This window comes from Bufo gargarizans, chromosome 11 (genome assembly GCF_014858855.1).
Source record: "Bufo gargarizans isolate SCDJY-AF-19 chromosome 11, ASM1485885v1, whole genome shotgun sequence".
Classification (NCBI taxonomy): Eukaryota; Metazoa; Chordata; class Amphibia; order Anura; family Bufonidae; genus Bufo; species Bufo gargarizans.
Window position 1 is genome coordinate 64,049,345 of NC_058090.1, and position 20,179 is coordinate 64,069,523.

Below are 20,179 nucleotides of genomic sequence, written 5' to 3' on the forward strand. Positions count from 1 at the left end.
CTTCGATGGGAGACGTTCAGACTATAAAGACTTATAAGCATATAGGTTCTGTGGAAAAATATCCTAATACTTACAGGCAAATATTGGTATATGCTTTCTTTTATCCAGGAAGGAGGATACATCTGTAATCAAACCATTCATGAAAAGTCCAAAGGAATGCAATGACCCGGATACAGGAACATTACAATATACATCATAAGGAGGAGAGCATATTTAAAAGAAGAAAAACTACCACAAGAGGACACAGTTTTAAATTAGAGGGTCAAAGGTTTAAAAGTAATATAAGGAAGTATTACTTTACTGAGAGAGTAGTGGATGCATGGAATAGCGTTCCTGCAGAAGTGGTAGCTGCAAATACAGTGAAGGAGTTTAAGCATGCATGGGATAGGCATAAGGCTATCCTTCATATAAGATAGGGCCAGGGACTATTCATAGGATTCAGATATATTGGGCAGACTAGATGGGCCAAATGGTTCTTATCTGCCGACACATTCTATGTTTCTATCATACCTCTGTGAAATCAGCATTTTCTTGCTAACTTCCAAACACAGTATTAGATACTCATTAAGGAAGTTTTCTTGGGTGATTTTTTTTTTTCATGAAAAGGGAGATGGCACAGAAGAAATTAAAACCAACAAGGCTCTGTTTCTCAACTCCACAGATGCCCTCCATAGACTCGCTGCTCTGCAGTCCCTGTCCCAGCTGAACCCAGCCGGAAACGCTAGGAAAGACCAGTTGAGGCAATCACTGGCCTTGGTGGTGACCTGCATCAGCCAGTAACTGACTGAACTAGCATCTCCTAGCATTTTCAGCAGCATTCAGCTGAGATATGAAATGCAAAGCAAGCTGGTACCAGAGCAGGGGTGGGAACCTTGTGGAGGTAACAATTCTATGTTATGTTATTTATAACATCATATGGTGTTAAAAAAAAGAAGAAGAAATAAATAAATAAATAAATAAGTAAATACAACTACTAAATCTACAAGGAGACCTCCCTTTTAAAGCCATCATTTGAAGCTTTGAAACTGGCTGACCTGTAGCATGTGCTCTTAGGCATCTGTGTTGGTCCCATCTTCATATGTGTCCACATTGCAGACAAAAATTAAGTTTTAATATATGCAAATAAGTCTCTAGGAGCAACAGGGGAATTACCATTACTCCTAGAGACTTTGCTTTCTCTGACATACAATAACATCATCATGCCTGGCCCTACCAAAGTGCAGAGGGTGTGGCCGTTGTAGAGACAGCAGAGTCTCTAGGTCTAACAGCATTGCTGGTGGCTCATTTGCATATATTAAAACTTAATTTTTCTCAGCAATGTGGGCACATATACACATGGGACCAACACAGATCAGCTGCCAAGTGCACATGTGATAGGTCAGCTAGTTTCATAGTTACAAATCTGCTGACAGATGCCCTTTAAAGTTATACTGGGCTCATTATTGTTCCTCCAAATAATCAAAATACATAGGCCTTTAGATTTTGCTATTTTGTTATGTACACATTTGTGTAAAACTGCACCTTCTTTGTCATTTTTATTTATGAGAATCTGTGCAACTATTCCAACTACAGTACTTTGTAACACCATACTAACATTATAGTTAATCTGACTTGCTAATCATAAATAAAACCTGTTTAATAAAAACCTCCACCCGTGTGGCACAGGAACCCCATTCTGGAGTTCTACAACAATCATGTGTCCTTTCATGCTGCAAAACTATTTGAGCTCTGGTAAAATCAGTTATATAGAATACACATTACATACTGTGAGAAAATGTATTTCATTGCTTCTAGACATCATGGACTACAATGCTGCCTTATGATATTTTTTTACCACCATAGCTGTAATTTCTAACACTTAACAGTGACGCACCTTTGACAGAGGTGTTGGGAGGTGGGCCTTCCATGCGTAGGTTCCACGGCGGGTCTCCCTGGTTGGCAAAATCTCTCATCTTTAGGTAGCTGATGGTCAACCGAATGATGGAGGCCTTATCCAGTTGACTGGTGATGGCTGCAGGGAGAGGAAGCAGTTTGGCAAGCTCGTAAAACTCAAAATTTTCTTTTCCACGTCGAGAGCGAGCAGCATCCCTGGATTTCTCTTTCCGCAGGGCTTGTAAACTGTTTTGTTTAGAAAACAAAATATAGTAAGCAATTAAAAGGGTTTTCAGCATTTAAAAATATTTTCTGTAAGATTAGTAATAAAACTTTATTAAAACCTACTGGAAATGTTCAGAAAAAAATATTTCTAATGTACTTATTTCTTTTTTACTTTTCCTAGTGAAGTAGACATCTGAATTTTAAGGTGTCCATCACACTCTGCAACCCATACTCTGGTACACTGCTGTGTATTCCCCTGTGGCTGCACTGAGCGCTGTACTGGCTTGTGCATTGCTGCTCTGCCAGAGTTGCTCTTCCTCAAGTATGGCATACTGTACATGTGTCTGGCGAGCTCCCTGGTGAAATGGATAGTTTTTAGGGTCTTTAGCAGAGTGGGCACAGACAGAAGCGATGTGGTATGTGAGCTCCTGCCCTGAGTTTGCTCTGCCAAAAGCCTTTATAGATTTGAGGAACAGCAGTGCTGATACAAGCAGGTTTTAAGAAAAATGTGGTAAACTTTAACCCTGGCTCTTGTTTTTTACCTACAGCTTGTGTGATCTCCCCACTGCCTAGTGGTCATCACCCCTCTCTCCCTCCTCTATAACTAATTAACTGGCACACATACATCATATGCTTCTCATCTCAACATCTCTCTGGATACCCCTCCAACTCTAGGATTGTATTTCATATGCTGGACAGCAAATAATATAGTGTCAGAAGAAGACGGGCATAACAGATAGGGAGTCATTACAAAACTACCTAAAAATACCTACAAATTGTTTTTAGGTTGCACACAGCCAGCTATAAATAAAGTCAATGTGTAAAGGAAGGGAAAGAAATCATGGAAACTGTAGCCCTTCATATTGGTAATCCTGCCCAATGCAAGCCCTAGCAGCATCAAAACAAAGGTGCGTGCATTTAGCAAGATAATGAAAATGAACAACAACTACCTCTGATCTATGGTGGTATCACCTGGTGAGAATCAGAGTGGATTTGGAGAGGGGATGCTAACAGCATCCACTCTCCTGTTGGTTCAGGCATAGTTTTGTAATTTGCAGTTTTGACTTTCATTTGTGCAAAATCACAATGAAAATATTACCATTTACACAGAACTGCATTGCTTCTAATGTGGACTTCTGCTGCTGTGAGCACTATGCACATTTTGGTGGAAGGTAATGAGAGGACTGAGAGCTAGACGGAGCAGTCTGTGTGACATAGGGGGGAATGGGGAACAGTCTGTGTGACAGAGGGGGTGTGTAAATCAGTCTATAATGGAGAACCATGGGGAGAGGTCTATATGAGAAAGGAACCATGTCAAGCAGTCTGTGAGAGAGGGGGCAAGGGGAGCGGTCTGTTTGAAAATGAAAAAAGCATTGGGAGCAGTCTATTTGAAAAAGAGAAAGGCATGGGGAGAGTCTGTGTGAGAAAAAGGAGCAGCATAGGGAGCAGAATATGTGAGGAGGTTAGGATAGGCAGCAGTCTGCGTGAGAAAGAGAAAGGCATAGGGAGCAGTTTAGAGTTGGATCCCTGCAGATCTGATGTTGAAGACCTTACTAACGATATGACATTATTATTTATTATTAAAGCACCGTTCATTCCATAGCACTGTACATATGAAAAGCGGTATACAAACAGTACATAATACAGACAATTGCACTAATCATAAACAAGACAAGTTACAAACTGGTACAGGAGGAGAGAGGGCCAAGCCCGTGAGGGCTTGCAATCTACATAGTGTGGGAGAAGTACATAGTAGGTGCGGGTGGAGTTGGTCATGGCAGTGTAGAGGCAGCAGGGTCACTGGTTGTAGGCTTGTCTGAAGAGGTGGGTTTTCAGGTTTCTTTTGAAGGATTCCACTGTAAGAGTGAGAGTCTGATATGTTGGGGTAGCGAGTTCCAGAGTGTGGGGGATGCACAGAAGAAATCTTGGAGGCGATTGTGGGAAGAGGTGATAAGAGGAGAGGAGGAGGTCTTGTGAGGATCGGAGAGTGCGTGTGGGGATGTATCGGGAAAGTAGCTCAGAGATGTAGGGAGGGGACAGGTTGTGGACAGCCTTGTATGTATTTGTTAGTACTTTGAAGTGAATTCGCTGGGCAATAGGGAGCCAGTGAAGGGATAGGCAGAGGGGAGAGGCAGAGGAGTAACAGGGTGTAGTTGTGCAGCAGAGTTGAGGATAGATTGGAGGAATGCGAGAGTGCTAGATGGAAGGCCACAGAGGAGAATGTTGTAGTAGTCTAGGTGGGAGATGAGGGCATGTAAAAGCATTTTCGCAGATTCAAAGTTAAGGAAAGAGCGGATGCGAGAGATGTTTTGAGTTGGAGGCGGCAGGTGGTGGAAAGGGCTTGGATGTGCGGTCGGAAGGAGAGGGCAGAATCCAAGGTCACACCAAGGCAGCGGACTTGGTTGACTGGGGAGAGTGTGCAGCCATTGATTGTGATAGATAGGTCTTTTACCGGGGGGGGGGGGGGGGGGGTTGAGCAAGATGGGGGAAAGATGATGAATTCTGTTTCATAAAGTGAGAGGAGAAGAAGGATGATATAGAACATAGACATTGTGGGATTCTGGATAGTAAGGCGGTGATGTCTGGGCCAGAGAGGTAGATTTGTGTGTCGTCAGCATGAGTGATACTGAAAGCCATGGGACTCTATGAGATGTCCCAGGCCAAAAGTGTAGATAGAGAAGAGCAGAGGTCCTAGGACAAAGCCTTGCGGGACACCAACAGAGAGGGAATGAGACGAGGAGGTGGTGCGAGAGTGGAAGACGCTAAACATCCGGTCTGTGAGGTATGATCTGATCCAATAGAGGACCAGGTCAGCGATGCCAAGAGATGAGAGTTTGTAATAGGGCGCAGTGGTCAACAGTGTCAAAGGCAGAGGACAGGTCAAGGAGAAGGAGGACAGAGTAATGTGTTTTTTATTTTGGCTGTTAGTAGGTCATTGGTGACTTTGGTAAGGGCAGTCGAGTGGTGGGGTCAGAAGCCAGATTGCAGACGGTCAAAGAGGGAGCAGGAGGAGAGGTGAGAGGACAGTTCCGAATGAACATGTTTTTCAAGTAGCTTTGAGGCATAAGGAAGAAGTGATATGAGGCGATAACTGGACAAAGAAGATGGGTCAAGTGAAGGCTTTTTGAGGATGGGTGTAATGGTAGCATGTTTAAAAGCAGAGAGAAAAACACCAGAGGTTAGTGGTAGGTTGAAGAGATGAGTTAGGGATGGGATAAACACTGCGGTGAGGTTAGGGATGAGGTGGGATGGGATTGGGTCAAGTGCGCAGGTGGTGTGATGTGATCTGGTGAGTAGAATGGAGAGTTTTTCTTCTGTAATGGTGGACAAGCGAGTTTTGGGAGAAGAGGACTGAGCAGTTGTATAGAGGGTCTGTGGGGACTGTGTACTGAAGCTTTCTCTGATGTTGACTATCTTTTGTTTGAAGTATTTGGCAAAGTACTTAGATGAAATGAGAGGAGAGGGTGGGGGCGCTGGGGAACGAAGAAGGGAGTTAAAAGTGTTAAAATGTTCTTTAGGCCTGTGGGCCAGGGAAGATATGAGAGATGAGAAGTAGGCCTGTTTTGCATCAGCGAGTGAGGATTTGAATATGAGGACGGATTGCTTGTATGCGGTAGATTGATCTTTAGAATGGGATTTCCTCCATCACCGCTCAGCAGTCCTGGAAGCATGTCTGAGTTTTTTGGTCAGGTTGGTGTGCCAGGGTCGTCTGTTAATTTTTCAGGTTTTGTTGTGTGTCAGGGGGGCAACAGTGTCCAGAGCTGTACTTATTGTGGTGTTATATAGGGTGGTGGCAGCATCTGGGTCTTGCAGGGAACAGATGGTAGAGAGTGGGAGAAGAGAGTCAGAAAGCAAGGGAAAGTCGAGATGTTTAAGGTTCCTGCGGGGGTGTGCTGGCGTGTGGACCGGGGGAGCAGCAATAATATGACATCAATAATTAAGTCTATGAAACCCTTTTAAAGGGTCACCCAGTTTTAGGAAAACTTTTCCTATGAGGGACTGAGTGCTGAGACCCCATAGACTTATAATTAGCCCACCTCCTGCACTGATAAAAAAAAATCCCTTGTTCTATACCCCCACCAAGAAAAACATTTCATAAGCCTCGAAGACATATCAAAAGTGACCCTTCAAATGTACTGCTGTCTACATGCGTAGTCTATAGTGAGCAGCTAGTCTTCACCAACCAGTTAACAGACAACTGAGATTTATAGATGCAGGATGTAAGGGAGAAAAATGCTTCAAATGCCAGATATAGATCATATAATAGCGGGGAATTTATCATGAGAGCAATATCCAGGGCAAAACTGTAATTGCAAAAGAGCCCTGGCACACAAACCCTTTTGCTTTACTTTGCTCTGAACCTATATAAACAATGCAAAAATAAATAAATAATAAATAAATAAAGTGCAAGATAGAAATGCCTAATCACAAGGGCATACATACACGCATACCATGACATAGCTCAAAATACCTTCTCAGAAGCATTTGATACCACCAAACAGCACGCAATATCTCCCAGCACCATTGCCCCTTGACCAACCCTCCTCCATTGGCAGCAGCATTGCCCCCAGTCAACTTATTCCAGGTGCAGCGATTTATCAATTTTATTTTATTTTTTTACTGCCTACCTTCCAGGAGCCCTAACTTTATTATTTTTCAGTTGACATAGCCCTTTAAGTGCTTGTTTTTTATGGGACAAGTTTTCCATTCACATATATAAGGGTTTGCTTTTGTGGGACAAGATGTACTTTCTAATGGCACTAATTACCGTATTTTTCGCCCTATAAGACGCACCAGAACATAAGACGCACCTAGGTTTTTGAGGAGGAAAATAAGAAAAAAATATTTTTTAACCAAAAGGTGTGCTTTTGGTGGGTTTTGAACTAATGGTGGTCTGTGCATGACACTATTATGGGGGATCTGTGGATGACGCACTGTTATGGAGGCGATCTGTGGATGACACAGTTATGGGGGGATCTGTGGATGACACTGTTATGGGGGGATCTGTGGAGGCACTGTTATGGGGGGGATCTGTGGATGGCACTGTTATGGAGAGATCTGTGAATGGCACTGTTATGGGGGACCTGTGAATGGCACTGTTATGGGGGGTGATCTGTGGATAGCACTGTTATGGAGTGAAATCTGTGGATGGCACTGTTATGGGGGTGGTGGGTGGATCTGTGGCTGGCACTGCTATATATGTGTCACCCACAGATCCCCCACCCCATAACAGTGCCATCCACATATCCCCCACCCCATAATATTGGCATCCACAGATGCCCTAATATACCATAGCTAAACCTGTGGGAGGGAGGAGGGGTCGTGTCATGCAAATGCGGTGAGGCCAGTGCGGTCACTGTACTCCGGCCCCACCTCTCACTCATTTCCTTAATGCCTAAACATTTTATAATAATAGCTTTAATTGACGTTCCGATCCCCAGCCCCATCTGTACTACCGTACTTACTAAATGTCCTGCAGCAGGCAGAGCAGGGCGGGCCGGAACTCACTGATGTCACGTGAAGTGCCTGCGCTGCCTACTTTATGAATGAAGTAGGCGGCGCAGGCATGTGACGTCAGTGAGTTACGTCCGGTCGCCCGCACTGCTCTGCCTGCTACAGGACATTTAGTAAGTACGGTAGTACAGATGGGGCTGGGGATCGGAACGTCAATTAAAGTTATTTTTATAAAATGTTTAAGCAATAAAGCAGTGAGTGAGCGGCGGGGTCGGAGTACAGTGACTGCACCTCCCAGCCGCATTTGCATGACACGGCCCCTCCTCCCTCCCCAGCTGATACATTGCAGTCTGTGATGCTGCAGCATCACAGACTGCAACGTAAGATGGCAGCATTCGGCCCATAAGACGCAGGGGCATTTTCCCACACTTTTGGAGGGGGGGGAGTGCGTCTTATGGGGCGAAAAATCCGGTAATATTGCATAAAATGTAGTAGAAAGCTGGGGTAAAAAAACATCTGTTGCCATCAGTTAGGTGTGTAATCAGCAAAGCAATCTGTATTTTTCAATGATACCATTTTGGGATGTGTATGTTTTTTTTTTATCACTTTTTATTCAATTTTTCTGGAAGGAAAAGTGACCAAAGAACTGAGATTTATTTTTATTTTTTTCTATTTCACTTTACATATTAGATATTTTAATAGTTTGGCATTTTAGGATAAAGAGACCTTCATTTTTTTTAATATAAAATAGGGTGAATTTTATCACATTTTTGGCTATTTATATATTTTTTTTTTAAAATTATTTTTAGTCCTGTAAGAGATGAAAATCTTAAAAACTTGTGGTCAAAATGTGGCAATGCAAACTTAAAAATAAAAAATAATTAAGTATTAAAAAAATATCAAAAAATTTGGCATTGCTGTAACCGTGCTGACCCGCAGAATGAAGTTAACGTGTCAGTTTTACAACATATAGACATAAAAAAAAATGGTGAAATTGTGTTTTTTTTTTCAGCTTCATACTACATCATATGGCTTATTAAGTGGTGCCGCTAGAAAGTACAACTTGTCCTGCAAAAAAAACAAGGCCTAATTTAGGTATGTGAATGGAAAAAAAAATAAAAATAAGTTCTGGCTCCTGGAAGGCAGGCAGTAACTAAAAAAAAAACAAAAAGAGAAAATGGGAAATGGCTGCGTCTGCCTCTGACTACATATATAGTGTTTTCTTCTGTACAATTTGCAACAAGGTAATACACTGCAGAACGACTGTGCAGATTCGATATCTCAGAACTACATAGTTACTGGATGAGTAGAGGTAGGAACACACATCTTCGACTGAAAAACTTAGTGCACGCTCCTTGATCATAATTAGATGTTTTTATGTTGCACAATATGTTTTATGTGGCAGAATTGCTTTTTCTTTCCAATCCCACTTTCCACAACATTATATTCCATAGTAAATGGTCTACAACTTGTACCACAAAAAGCAAGCCCTCATACAGCCATGTAAATTCAAAAATGAAAAAAGTTATGGCTCCGGGAAGACAGGGAAGAAAAATGGAAATGCAAAAACAAACAAAAAATGTCTGGTATTCAAGGACAAGCAAGTGTGACCTCCTCTATAAAAGCAGCAATTTTGTCAGTTTGCTGATCTGGAGCATTCAGGCATGTGCTAAAACAATGCCAAACACAACAGGAATGATCTTAGAGAAGCAATTGTTGCTTCCTATTAATCAGGTAAGGGTTATAAGGAGATTTCCAAAGAATATGAAGTCCATCATTCTACAGTGAGAAAGATTATTCACAAATGAAAAACATTCAAGACAGCTGAAAATCTTCCCAGGGGTGGACTTCCCAGAAAATTCATCACAGGGCCTCAGTTAGCATATTAAATGTTCAAGTTCATGACAGTACAATTGGAAAACACTGAACAAGTATGGCTTGTGTGGAAGGGTTACAAGGAGACAGTCTCTTCTTTCTAAACGGAACATGGCAGCATATTTTAAGTTTACAAAGTTGCATCTGACTTTTGGAAAAATATTATTCGGACTTATGAGACCAAATGTTACAATAGCTCACGGTCACCGCTGTCCTGTGAACACAGGCGATGGCTACCTATGTGTGAATTAGGGCTTTTAAGCATTGTAACACTGTCTTCAGAACTGCTATAGTTAATGTTCTCCTGCTCTGTGAGCTGCTGCATGGATGTGTCCAATTGTTAATCAGCTGTTCCAATATATATATATATATATATATATATATATATATATGCAAAAACACAAATGCAATCGCACTCTGCAAACCAGCACTCTGCCCTGCCTTTATGCTGGATGTTGAATAAGGCATTGGTGTACATTTTGGCCAAAGCGCAATACGCCACTCACCACGTCAAGGTCGCCTTCATGAGTGGTCCCTAACACTAGTTCCTACCTGTTATGGGCCATGACAGCCACACAAAGTCCAGGGAGCGCAGGTACAGCATGCATGCCAAGCACACTCTGCTTTTAACCCCGTCCGGTGCCATTACAGCTTTCATCGGATCCAGGGATGCAAGTACCAACATGCATGCTGAGCCCACTATATACTTCTCCTGGAGCCAAATGGCTACTGGTAGGTGCTATATAAGCAGACTCAGTTTTATACTGACTTTAAAACCAGCCTCCGGGGCAGACTAACTGGTCAGGTGTGCATGACTGCATGGAGATTGCCACGCCTCCAATATATACTACAAAGAAAAAAATGTGGGGGGTTCAGCCCGCACAACCTTGTATGCAGGTGCTCATTGCTATGGCGAAATACAGATACAAACGTAAAAACACAAATGCAATCGCACTCTGCAAACCAGCACTCTGCCCTGCCTTTATGCTGGATGTTGAATAAGGCATTGGTGTACATTTTGGCCAAAGCGTAATAAGCCACTCACCACGCTTTGGCCAAAATGTACACTAATGCCTTATTCAATGTCCAGCATAAAGGCAGGGCAGAGTGCTGGTTTGCAGAGTGCGATTGCATTTGTGTTTTTGCGTTTGTATCTGTATTTCACCATAGCAATGAGCACCTGCATACAAGGTTGTGCGGGCTGAACCCCCCATAGATAGATATATATATATATATATATATATATATATATATATACACCTGGCTGTTTCCTTCAGCCCTTGCCTCTGCGATAGGTCTCAAAAGATCTGCCAGGTCTCTCCAGCTAACTGGAGCCTGCATTACAGCTATAATCCGTCTGCCTGTGTACCTGACCTGTACCTCTTCACCGTACTGTTCCTGTTCTGCCTGCCCTGACATCTGGATTGTTTCACGGATTCACACAAACTCTGCCAGCCCTGTCTTCTGTCTGTCTCCTGACTACATGTATTACTGATCCCTTGGTGCCTCGCACTGGTGTCTCTGACCCCAGTGGGTGAACAGTCAATCACACCAAGACTAATCCAAGAGGTAGCAGCCTAGTGGTTCCCATGCAGCGGAGGCCAGATCCCTGTATAGTGATAAAAAGGTGACAACAATGGGATCTCCAAGATAATGCCCTCAGGACTAGCCCACAGTCAAACCATTTGGTTGGCTCAGTGGTTCTCCAACCATTGCCAGTAACATCAAAGTGGAGATGTTTGACCATAATGCGCAGTTCCACAATGCAGCATATGGACACAAACACCTCATACCAACTGTCAAGCACGGTGGTGGAGGGGTGAGGATATGAGTTTGTTTTTCAGCCAGAGAACCTGGGTACCTTACAGTCATTGAGTCGACCACAAACTCCTTCTGAGTCCTTCCTAAGCCCCCCACAAACAACTTTAGCTGTATGAGTTTATATACAGGCAGCTCTGTCAGGCAGGGGGAAATCAGGGCTCACATGCTTTCTCTATAAGTCCTACAACATTTAAACAGCTTTTTATGTGAAAATACTGAATCAAATTATAGAATCTACATGTCTTTTCCACGGGCGGATTGGGTACTTAAAGTGGCCCTGGAAGAAAACCTAAAAGTGGCTTCAAGTTGTAGGCAAGTCCAAACTGCAGAAGGTGGGGGAAAAAAGTAGGCAGGACCAACACAAGCCACAAGAAGGCAGGAATAGCAGTAGTAGTTGGAGCAGCAGTACCACAGTGCAGCACAAAATACCGCCCCAGCATTAATTAATGCTGAGAGCTAGAGATAAGCAAATTTCATATTTAGAAATTTCATCCACACTTAGTTTATTGGTAAAAGGTGAATTGCGTTATGGATTCCGTTACCACGGACCATAACGCAATTCTATGTCGGAATGCCTAACAGAATCCTCCCCTGCATAACGGAAATGGGACAGATCCGTTTTGCAGCCCATAGACTTCTATTATGACGGAATGAATTCCATCATAGAACTGCGTTATGGTCTATGGTAACGGAATCCATAAAGCAACTTACCTTTTACCAACAAATGAAGTGTGAACGACTTTCATAAGCGGAAATTCGCTGCTCTCTACTGAGAGCATCAGATTGTTATACACCTGGCCAACAGCCATGAAGAGGACCCTGGTGGCCCCCTGGGCATCGGCCTACCCAGAAATCCATGAATAACTCACTTTTCAACTTTTTTGTTAATGCACACAAAAGATGTGGTCTCTGAAATCAGGAATATAACCTAATATTGCACAGCACTTATTTAGGGTTAACTTCCTGTAAAACCACGTTTTTGTCTCTTTACATGTTGAATGTCAGACGTGAACCAAGTTATGGATTTTCCTGCGCACACCTTCCATTAATCAATTACTCCAGCCTGGGAGATGGAAAGGCTGCTCAGCATCCCCAACTCTCCCATCAAAAATTCATCAAAGGCCGGAGTTCTGTAGCTTTGAAGCCTCCCTGCAACTCTCGTGTTTCGATGTCTAGCGATCAGAGGTACCACCCGTTGCTCCCTACCCTGGCCTATGTAATGGGAATGCTTGTTCTAACATGCTGAGCTTTCGCAGCATCTAACGGGAGAACAAGTGGAGAGGAGCCACTGCTGGGACTCCTTAAGAAATCATAGTGCGATTTATAATCGCAGCTAAAAATACCTGATATGCAAGGCCAGCAGTGGCGTCGCCAGGGGGGGGCCAGAGGGGGCCACGGCCCCCCCAACATCATGCTGGGCCCCCCCATGTGCCCCCCCAACTAAAATGCGGACTTTCAATGTAAAGTCAATGGGGGACGGATCCGCTTGAAGATTGAGCCATATGGTGACCTCTTCAAGCGGATCCGTTCCCATTGACTTACATTGTAAGTCTGAACGGATCCGCTCGCCTCCGCACGGCCAGGCGGACAGCTGAATGCTGCAAGCAGCGTTCAGCTGTCCGCCTGTCCGTGCGGAGGCGAGCGGAGCGGAGGCTGAACGCCGCCAGACTGATGCAATCTGAGCGGATCCGCATCCATTCAGACTGCATCAGGGCTGGACGGAGGCGTTCGGGTCCGCTCGTGAGCTCCTTCAAACGGAGCTCACGAGCGGACCCATGAACGCTAGTGTGAAAGTAGCCTTACACTGAGGCTGAGGCTGCTTTTGTTGCAGCAGTGATAAGATTAAGGGACAGGAGAAGTGACAGATGACACAAGAGTTTAGATTACAGGTTGAATTAAATTAACCCTTTAGAATCAAATTGGCTTCTCAGGAGATATATATGTTAAAGGCATCTCATTCAGTAGCTATATAACTAAGGGCCCTTTCACACTTGCGTTGTCCGGATCCAGCGTGTACTCCACTTGCCGGAGGTACACGCTGGATCCGGAAAAACGCAAGTGTACTGAAAGCATTTGAAGACGGATCCGTCTTCAAAATGCGTTCAGTGTTACTATGGCAGCCAGGACGCTATTAAAGTCCCGGTTGCCATGGTAGTAGTGGGGAGCGGGGGAGCAGTATACTTACAGTCCGTGCGGCTCCCGGGGCGCTCCAGAATGACATCAGAGCGCCCCATGCGCATGGATGACGTGTACATGCGATCATGTCATCCATGCGCCTGGGGCGCCCTGACGTCACTCTGGAGCGCCCCGGGAGCCGCACGGACAGTAAGTATGCTGCTCCCCGCTGCACTTTACCATGGCTGCCAGGACTTTAGCGTCCCGGCAGCCATGGTAACCATTGAGAAAAAGCTAAACGTCGTATCCGGCAATGGGCCGAAACGACGTTTAGCTTAAGGACGGATCCGGATCAATGCCTTTCAATGGGCATTAATTCCGGATCCGGCCTTGCGGCAAGTCTTCAGGATTTTTGGCCGAGCAAAAAGTACTGCATGCTGCGGTATTTTCTCCGGCCAAAAAACGTTCCGTTCCGGAACGGAAGACATCCTGATGCATCCTGAACGGATTTCTCTCCATTCAGAATGCATTAGGATAATCCTGATCAGGATTCTTCCGGCATAGAGCCCCGACGACGGAACTCTATGCCGGATCCGGACAACGCAAGTGTGAAAGGGGCCTAAGGGTGGGTTCACATCACCTTTATGGATTGTACTGTCAGTGTCAGACTGTTGTCACTGTGGGTAACAATGCACAACAGACAACAATTCACATTGCACACCACAGTGACAGCTTCTGACTCCTGTCTGACTCCTGAGTCCTCCTGTCCGGCGTCAGCCTCAGCTTCCCTTTACTATAATAAATCACTCAATACTAGTAATCAGAGTTCAGAGAGAGCTGAAGAAGACGAGCCGACTGCACTGAGTCAGCAGCGCAGCAAGTAGTGAGTGAATCGAATGTATCAAGCATCTGCGCATGCGCACCGGCACCTAGAGTCTTCGGTTCACTTGCGAGTCAGCTCAGCAGTCTGACTCACCAAGTGAACCGAAGATCCGATTCATGAATTGGTTCATTTGAATGAGCTGATTCAAATGAACCGATTCACCTAAAAGATCTGAACTTCCCATCACTAAGCGGCGGTGCAGGGGAGGGAGAGGCGTGTCCCTTCCCCTTGCTCTGATAGGTTGCAGGCACTAGACCGGCAGCCTATCAGAGGCCGGCGCAGGCGCGCGATGACGTCATCGCGCCGCCTGAGCCATACAGCGTGGGACACAGGCCAGAAGAGGCCTGCATCGCATCGCTGACACTGAGGTAAGTATAATTTTTTTTTTTTTTTTTACAATAGTGATACTTGGGGGGGGGGGGGGGGGGGACTTACCTAATAATGGCACATGATGGGGGGGCTTACTTAATAATGGCACATTGGGGGGGACTTACTTAATGATGGCACATTGGGGGGGACTTACTTAATAATGGCACATGAAGGGGGGGTACTTACTTAATAATGGCACATGATGGGGGGGCCTTAATACTGGCACATGATGGGGGGGACCTAATACTGGCACATGATGGGGGGACCTAATACTGGCACATGATGGGGGGCTTATTACTGGCACATGATGGGGGGCTTATTACTGGCACGTAATGTGGGTCTTATTACTGGCACGTAATGGGGGGTTATTACTGGCACGTAATGTGGGTCTTATTACTGGCACGTAATGGGGGGTTATTACTGGCACGTGGAGTCATCTACGGGGGCACTAAGAAGGGGTAATTTATACTTGCAAAATTATGGGGGACATTGAGGGCATCTACTGGGGCATTTTATACTGGTACATTATGGGGGCACTAGGAGGAAGGGGGAGAGGAGCACTATGGGGCATTTACTGGGGGCACTATATAGGGGTATTTTATACTGGCACATTATGGGGGACATTAGCTCAACTGGGGGCATAAGGGGGTATTTTTTGCACTGTCATATTAAATGGATAATTATTTCTACTGGGGGGCATTATGGTGGGCTTTATTACTCCCCCATGGTATGACCCCCCTAGTAGCAGCACCAGCCTCTCCCTGCTCTGCTATCCCTCTGCCTCTTCTCCAAATCCTTATTATGAAATCTTTCTCATTAGGATAAAACACATCAGCTCCGCCGAGACCCCGGCCAAAGTGTGGAAGTGGCGTCCGAGACCCCCAAGGGCCAAGCCAAGTAACTGTAAGTCTTCATGTCAAATATGTTTGTTATACACATATAGCCTACACTGTGCCCCACAATATACAGTATACCGCCACGCTGTGCCCCACAATATATAGTATACCTCTACACTGTGCAGTCTGTTCTATAAGCACCCTTGTTCTGTGGCGGTGGACAGAAAATAATCTGGAAGTGCCCCTCCCGAGACCAGGCTCTGATCCGCCACTGGACCGCTCACAGGAGTGTACATTTCTTCTAAACTGTAATCCGTATCTTCTGACCTGCAGAAATCAGCACTCGCTCGATAAGAACTAACAGGCAGTACCTGTAGGCTGTAGCCTGGCCCTGTTTCCGAAGCTAGCCGAGTGGTGTAAGGTTAAGGTACTAGTAGAGATGAGCGGCCGCTGAATCCTGATTTAAAGTTAAAGTTACTGCAGGATATGGATTACAGTTTAGAAATGTCAAATGTACACTCCTGTGAGTGGCGGGGAGGGGGATCTGTGGATGACACTGTTATAGGGAGGGGGATCTGTGGATGACACTGTTATAGGGAGGGGGATCTGTGGATGACACTGTTATAGAGAGGGGGATCTGTGGATGACACTGTTATGGAGGGGGAAATGGGGATGACACTGTCATGGGGTGGATCTGTGGATGACACATATAGCATAAGATGCTATACATTGCACGGTATGTGGCATCCACAGATCCCCCCCATAGCAGTGTCATCCACAGACAGCTGGACTTTTCTTCCCTGTTGCGGTTTTAGGTATTGGGTAAAGTATCGCAGCATTTCTAAGTGTACTTGTGTAAATGTATCGTTGTTATAGCTGCCCCCTCTACTTTTGTCCTGGCCCCCAGTGTGCCCCCCCAAAATTTGAAAGCTAGAGACGCCACTGAAGGCCAGTACTGTAACAGTGAGTAACTGAGTCCTAGAACCTTTACTAAGTTCACTGGATTCTTTAAATGGCATCTGTCAGTAGATTTATACCTATGAAACTGGCAGACCTGCTGCATGTGCTCTTGGCAGCAGAAGGTATCTGTGTTGGTCTCAATGTCATATGTGCCCGCATTACTGAGAAAAATCACATTTTAATATATGCAAATAGGTATCTAGGAGCAAAGTGGGTGTTGCCATTACACCTACAGGCTCAACTCTCTCTGCAATTGCCGCACAATCTCCACTTTGACAGAGCCAGGCAGTGCACACTTATCACATGTGGGGGGCATTTTTAGAATTGTAGACCCCTTTAAGCTTTGATCTTTAATTTTTATACTGTACTTTAGAAACAACATTTTCTACATCCAATTAGGAATTCTTAATTAATAGAGAGGTATTCTCACGTGTTGGCTAAAGTGAAGAGTAGTTATAAGGAGCATTACTTATTCTGGAGGACCTGTCCTGCATTATACAGACAACCCATTCATTTACATGCAGCGATCACCTCCACTGTATGGGGACGAGCAATGGTCACTGCTATCGCTCACCCTCATACAGACACCATTTCTCAGGATCTGCTGCCCAGAAACAATGATTGAGGTGTCCGCACTAAAAATCATTCCACCCAATGAGCTATGGCTTTGCTTCTTCATCGCATTTTCTGCGGCACCTTTACAGGAGCGGACTATAAGAACGAATGTTCATACTAACGCTTGTCCCGCTAATCTGCCAAACAATTCGGAGTTGCATATGACCTACTTTTTGAATTCCAATATGTTGAAGCTAAGGCATCAATGGACAGAACTATGGCTTGCTCCAGTCTACCCAAACGTGTTACTATAACAGGCCACGCCATTCCCTAGGCCTCTATTAGGCCCTACGCTTTATGATAAATGTATCTGGGCTCTCTGCAATGCTCATTTTCACTTAGCCTCCCCGGAGTTGCCAATAATTTCCTTTTTGTACACCCACCTCTTATCTCATGGTTTGCATTCCAAATGTCAAATCTGTGGCATCATGAAAAGATTTCTAGACTGGCGGATATTGTAGACATCTTTTCCTAACTCTTGTATATTTTCCATGCAGTCCAGTCTAGATTCTATCTTCCTGACTCCGCTCACTATGGGTATCTCCAAATTAACTAACACCTCCCAATGTCACCTTTTCTGCAATTTCTAATATACAGTACATAAATCACTCATCAGCTTCCAGCTGGATGCCTTCCCTAAACATCCATATACGCTTAAATGGGGACCTGCATGTTACATGTTTGGTCTAACAACTATGTGTACATTATACAATGAAAATCAATATAAACTCCTGATGATGTGATGAGACACCCCAGAGCTGCTACAAAAACTTAAGCCACAATTAGACTGAATGATAATCGGGCAAATTAATGGGAACAATCATTCATACCAACTCTCATTCCCGATAATTGTCTTGTTTCCTCAAGCAGCTGATCAGCCGATGAAGGAGCTTGTTGATTGACTGATCAGCTGCTTGATGAAATCGTTCCTCCCGCAATCCGTTTGCGTCGGCCTCTTAATCAGGCTGGTGCAAACGAGCGTCGATGGATGTGTTCTCATACATTGGTGCTTACACTGCCTGAACATGGGGCAGTGTAATAGTACCCTTTGGCCTACTATTCCTAACCTGGCTGCATCGCTACTGTCTGGCCCTGTCAATCAAGGCAGCGAGGGGGGGGGGTCTGGCAGAAATAAGTGGAGTTTGGGTGCAACAAGAGCAATGGTAATGCCCTCATTGCACTGAAGGCCTCATTTGCATATCAAGAAAAAGTATCATAACAGAGCCTCAACATCAACAAAAGAAAAACAGTTTTTTAATCAGGTACACCACTATGTCTATCAGGTGCCTAAGCAGACAGCTGGATAGGGAGGTCATTGGTAACAGATTCCTTTTAAATGTTTCTTCTAATATTGCTTGTTTTAAGTACTACAAGCCTATGTACAATAATAACCTGGAGACTGCATTGAGCTGTGTTGGTCTGTTTTGGGCCACTTTTATGGTTACTGTTCTTGAAATACAGGAGTCAGCAACCTCCAGCACTCCAGTTGTTGGGGAACTATATCCCCCAGCATGCAAACTTGCTCTGCTAGTCTTGGAACTCCCGAAGAAGTGAATGGAGCATTCTGGGAGTTGTAGTGTCAAAACAGCTGGAGGTTGTAATGTGCCGAAAGATAACTTTATTTAGCTTTTCTTTTTTCTTTTATTGTAATGAATCAATAAATATATAGGGGGCATTTATTATGTGCTTTACACCACAATAGTGGTGCAAAAAAAGTCGCAGATTCTGTAGCGCATCATATTTGCTGTAAATTTCTGTGACTTTTCCCCCTTCATGCCACTTTTGTGAAGCGGAGAGAAAGGGGCCCGCCACATTTATCTTTATTCATGCCAGTTTTCTGGCTTGAATAAAGACAGAAATCTACGGCAGCTAGGAGGCTGTCACACGGCCAGTGGAAGGATCCGCAAAAGCTAAGAGAGGCCTCTGCATAAATTTGGTGTTTCCTCCGGTGGCGCAAATGTCTTCACACTTTATTTTTTAAAAAGTAATGTAATGGGACTATATAGTCTAATAGCAATCGACTTTTGATAAAAGAAATCATGACGTGGGTAAGGTATAATAACCAGAACCGGCAGTATTCTAAACTGTCACATATGTGGTCACCATATCTGTGGTGCCCTTGTAACTGTGACTGACCCATGATTTCTGATAGCCTTATACACTACCATTTAGATTTATTTTCAGATTTAGCACACATGTATCAACCAAACACAGCTCAGCAAGATTTGTGCCCTCAGCACAAGCTCTTTCTCTACCTTCAAGCCGTGTATCACTGGGACGCTCAGCCTGTCGTGTTCTACAGCAGTGATCTGCCATTTATATCAGGCCAAAATACGCTGCTATATTTAGTTGTGAAATTGGCCTTTTATGCTCCTGATGTTTACAGAGTCGGGGAGAAATTAATGTTGACAGCCGCAGGCAACTCATTTTAACCCTTTCCTTGCAGCACTGAATGCGGCACACCTCTCCACAGGGAAAAGTACCTGCTAGGAGTGGGGAAATAAAGGACTGTCCTCAGGACACGACTGCAATAGTAACCAGTACTGCTATTCTACCTATTAGAGTAATACTGTCATTCCATTATACACACAGTATCAGGGTCAATCCCTTGCACACTCATGATCTTTGCACTTCAAGAATATGTCCAAAATCTGCCCTTTTCTTGCTGTGAAAACTTTCCCTCACCTCTCCCTTCTATACTCAAAAGCTTAAAAATAAGTCACAAAAAAGATGTCAGCGGCTGCCCAGTGTGGAACAACCAATGTGAAAATAAATATCATCCTATCACATATACATGACAAAATAACGTGCATCCACCTCTAAAACGTGCATAGCACAGATGTGATGATTTCAACAAGAGGGTATGCTTTCAGTTATTTTTAGATTACACAGAGGTTGATAAGCTCAGTACATTAGAAGGTACCAATGAAAGTGAAAAATCCTCCAAATCCAACTGAGATGATGCCAGCTTAAGGCAGCTTTCAGCCAGAGGTCAACAGCAGAAACTCTAAGGCTAGTTTCACACTAGCGCTAAAATCTCCCGGCAGAGGAACAGCCTGCTGGTGGTCATCATATCTGACATAGCCGGAAACTGCCAAAGCAATGGTATTTGTCTCGCCGAATCCCTGCACTAATGCTCGAAACAGGCCATATC

At 44.4% G+C, this 20,179-nt stretch overlaps 1 protein-coding gene across 1 annotated transcript in view; it reads right to left on the reverse strand.

Moving 5' to 3' along the window:
- NPAS3 (neuronal PAS domain protein 3) overlaps positions 1-20,179 on the reverse strand; it is a 600,688-nt gene that overhangs the window by 401,250 nt on the left and 179,259 nt on the right. Inside the window, exon 3 of the mRNA XM_044272150.1 lies at positions 1,874-2,118. Within this exon, the coding sequence (XP_044128085.1) occupies positions 1,874-2,118 (245 nt within the window). The remainder of the gene's footprint in view (positions 1-1,873; positions 2,119-20,179) is intronic.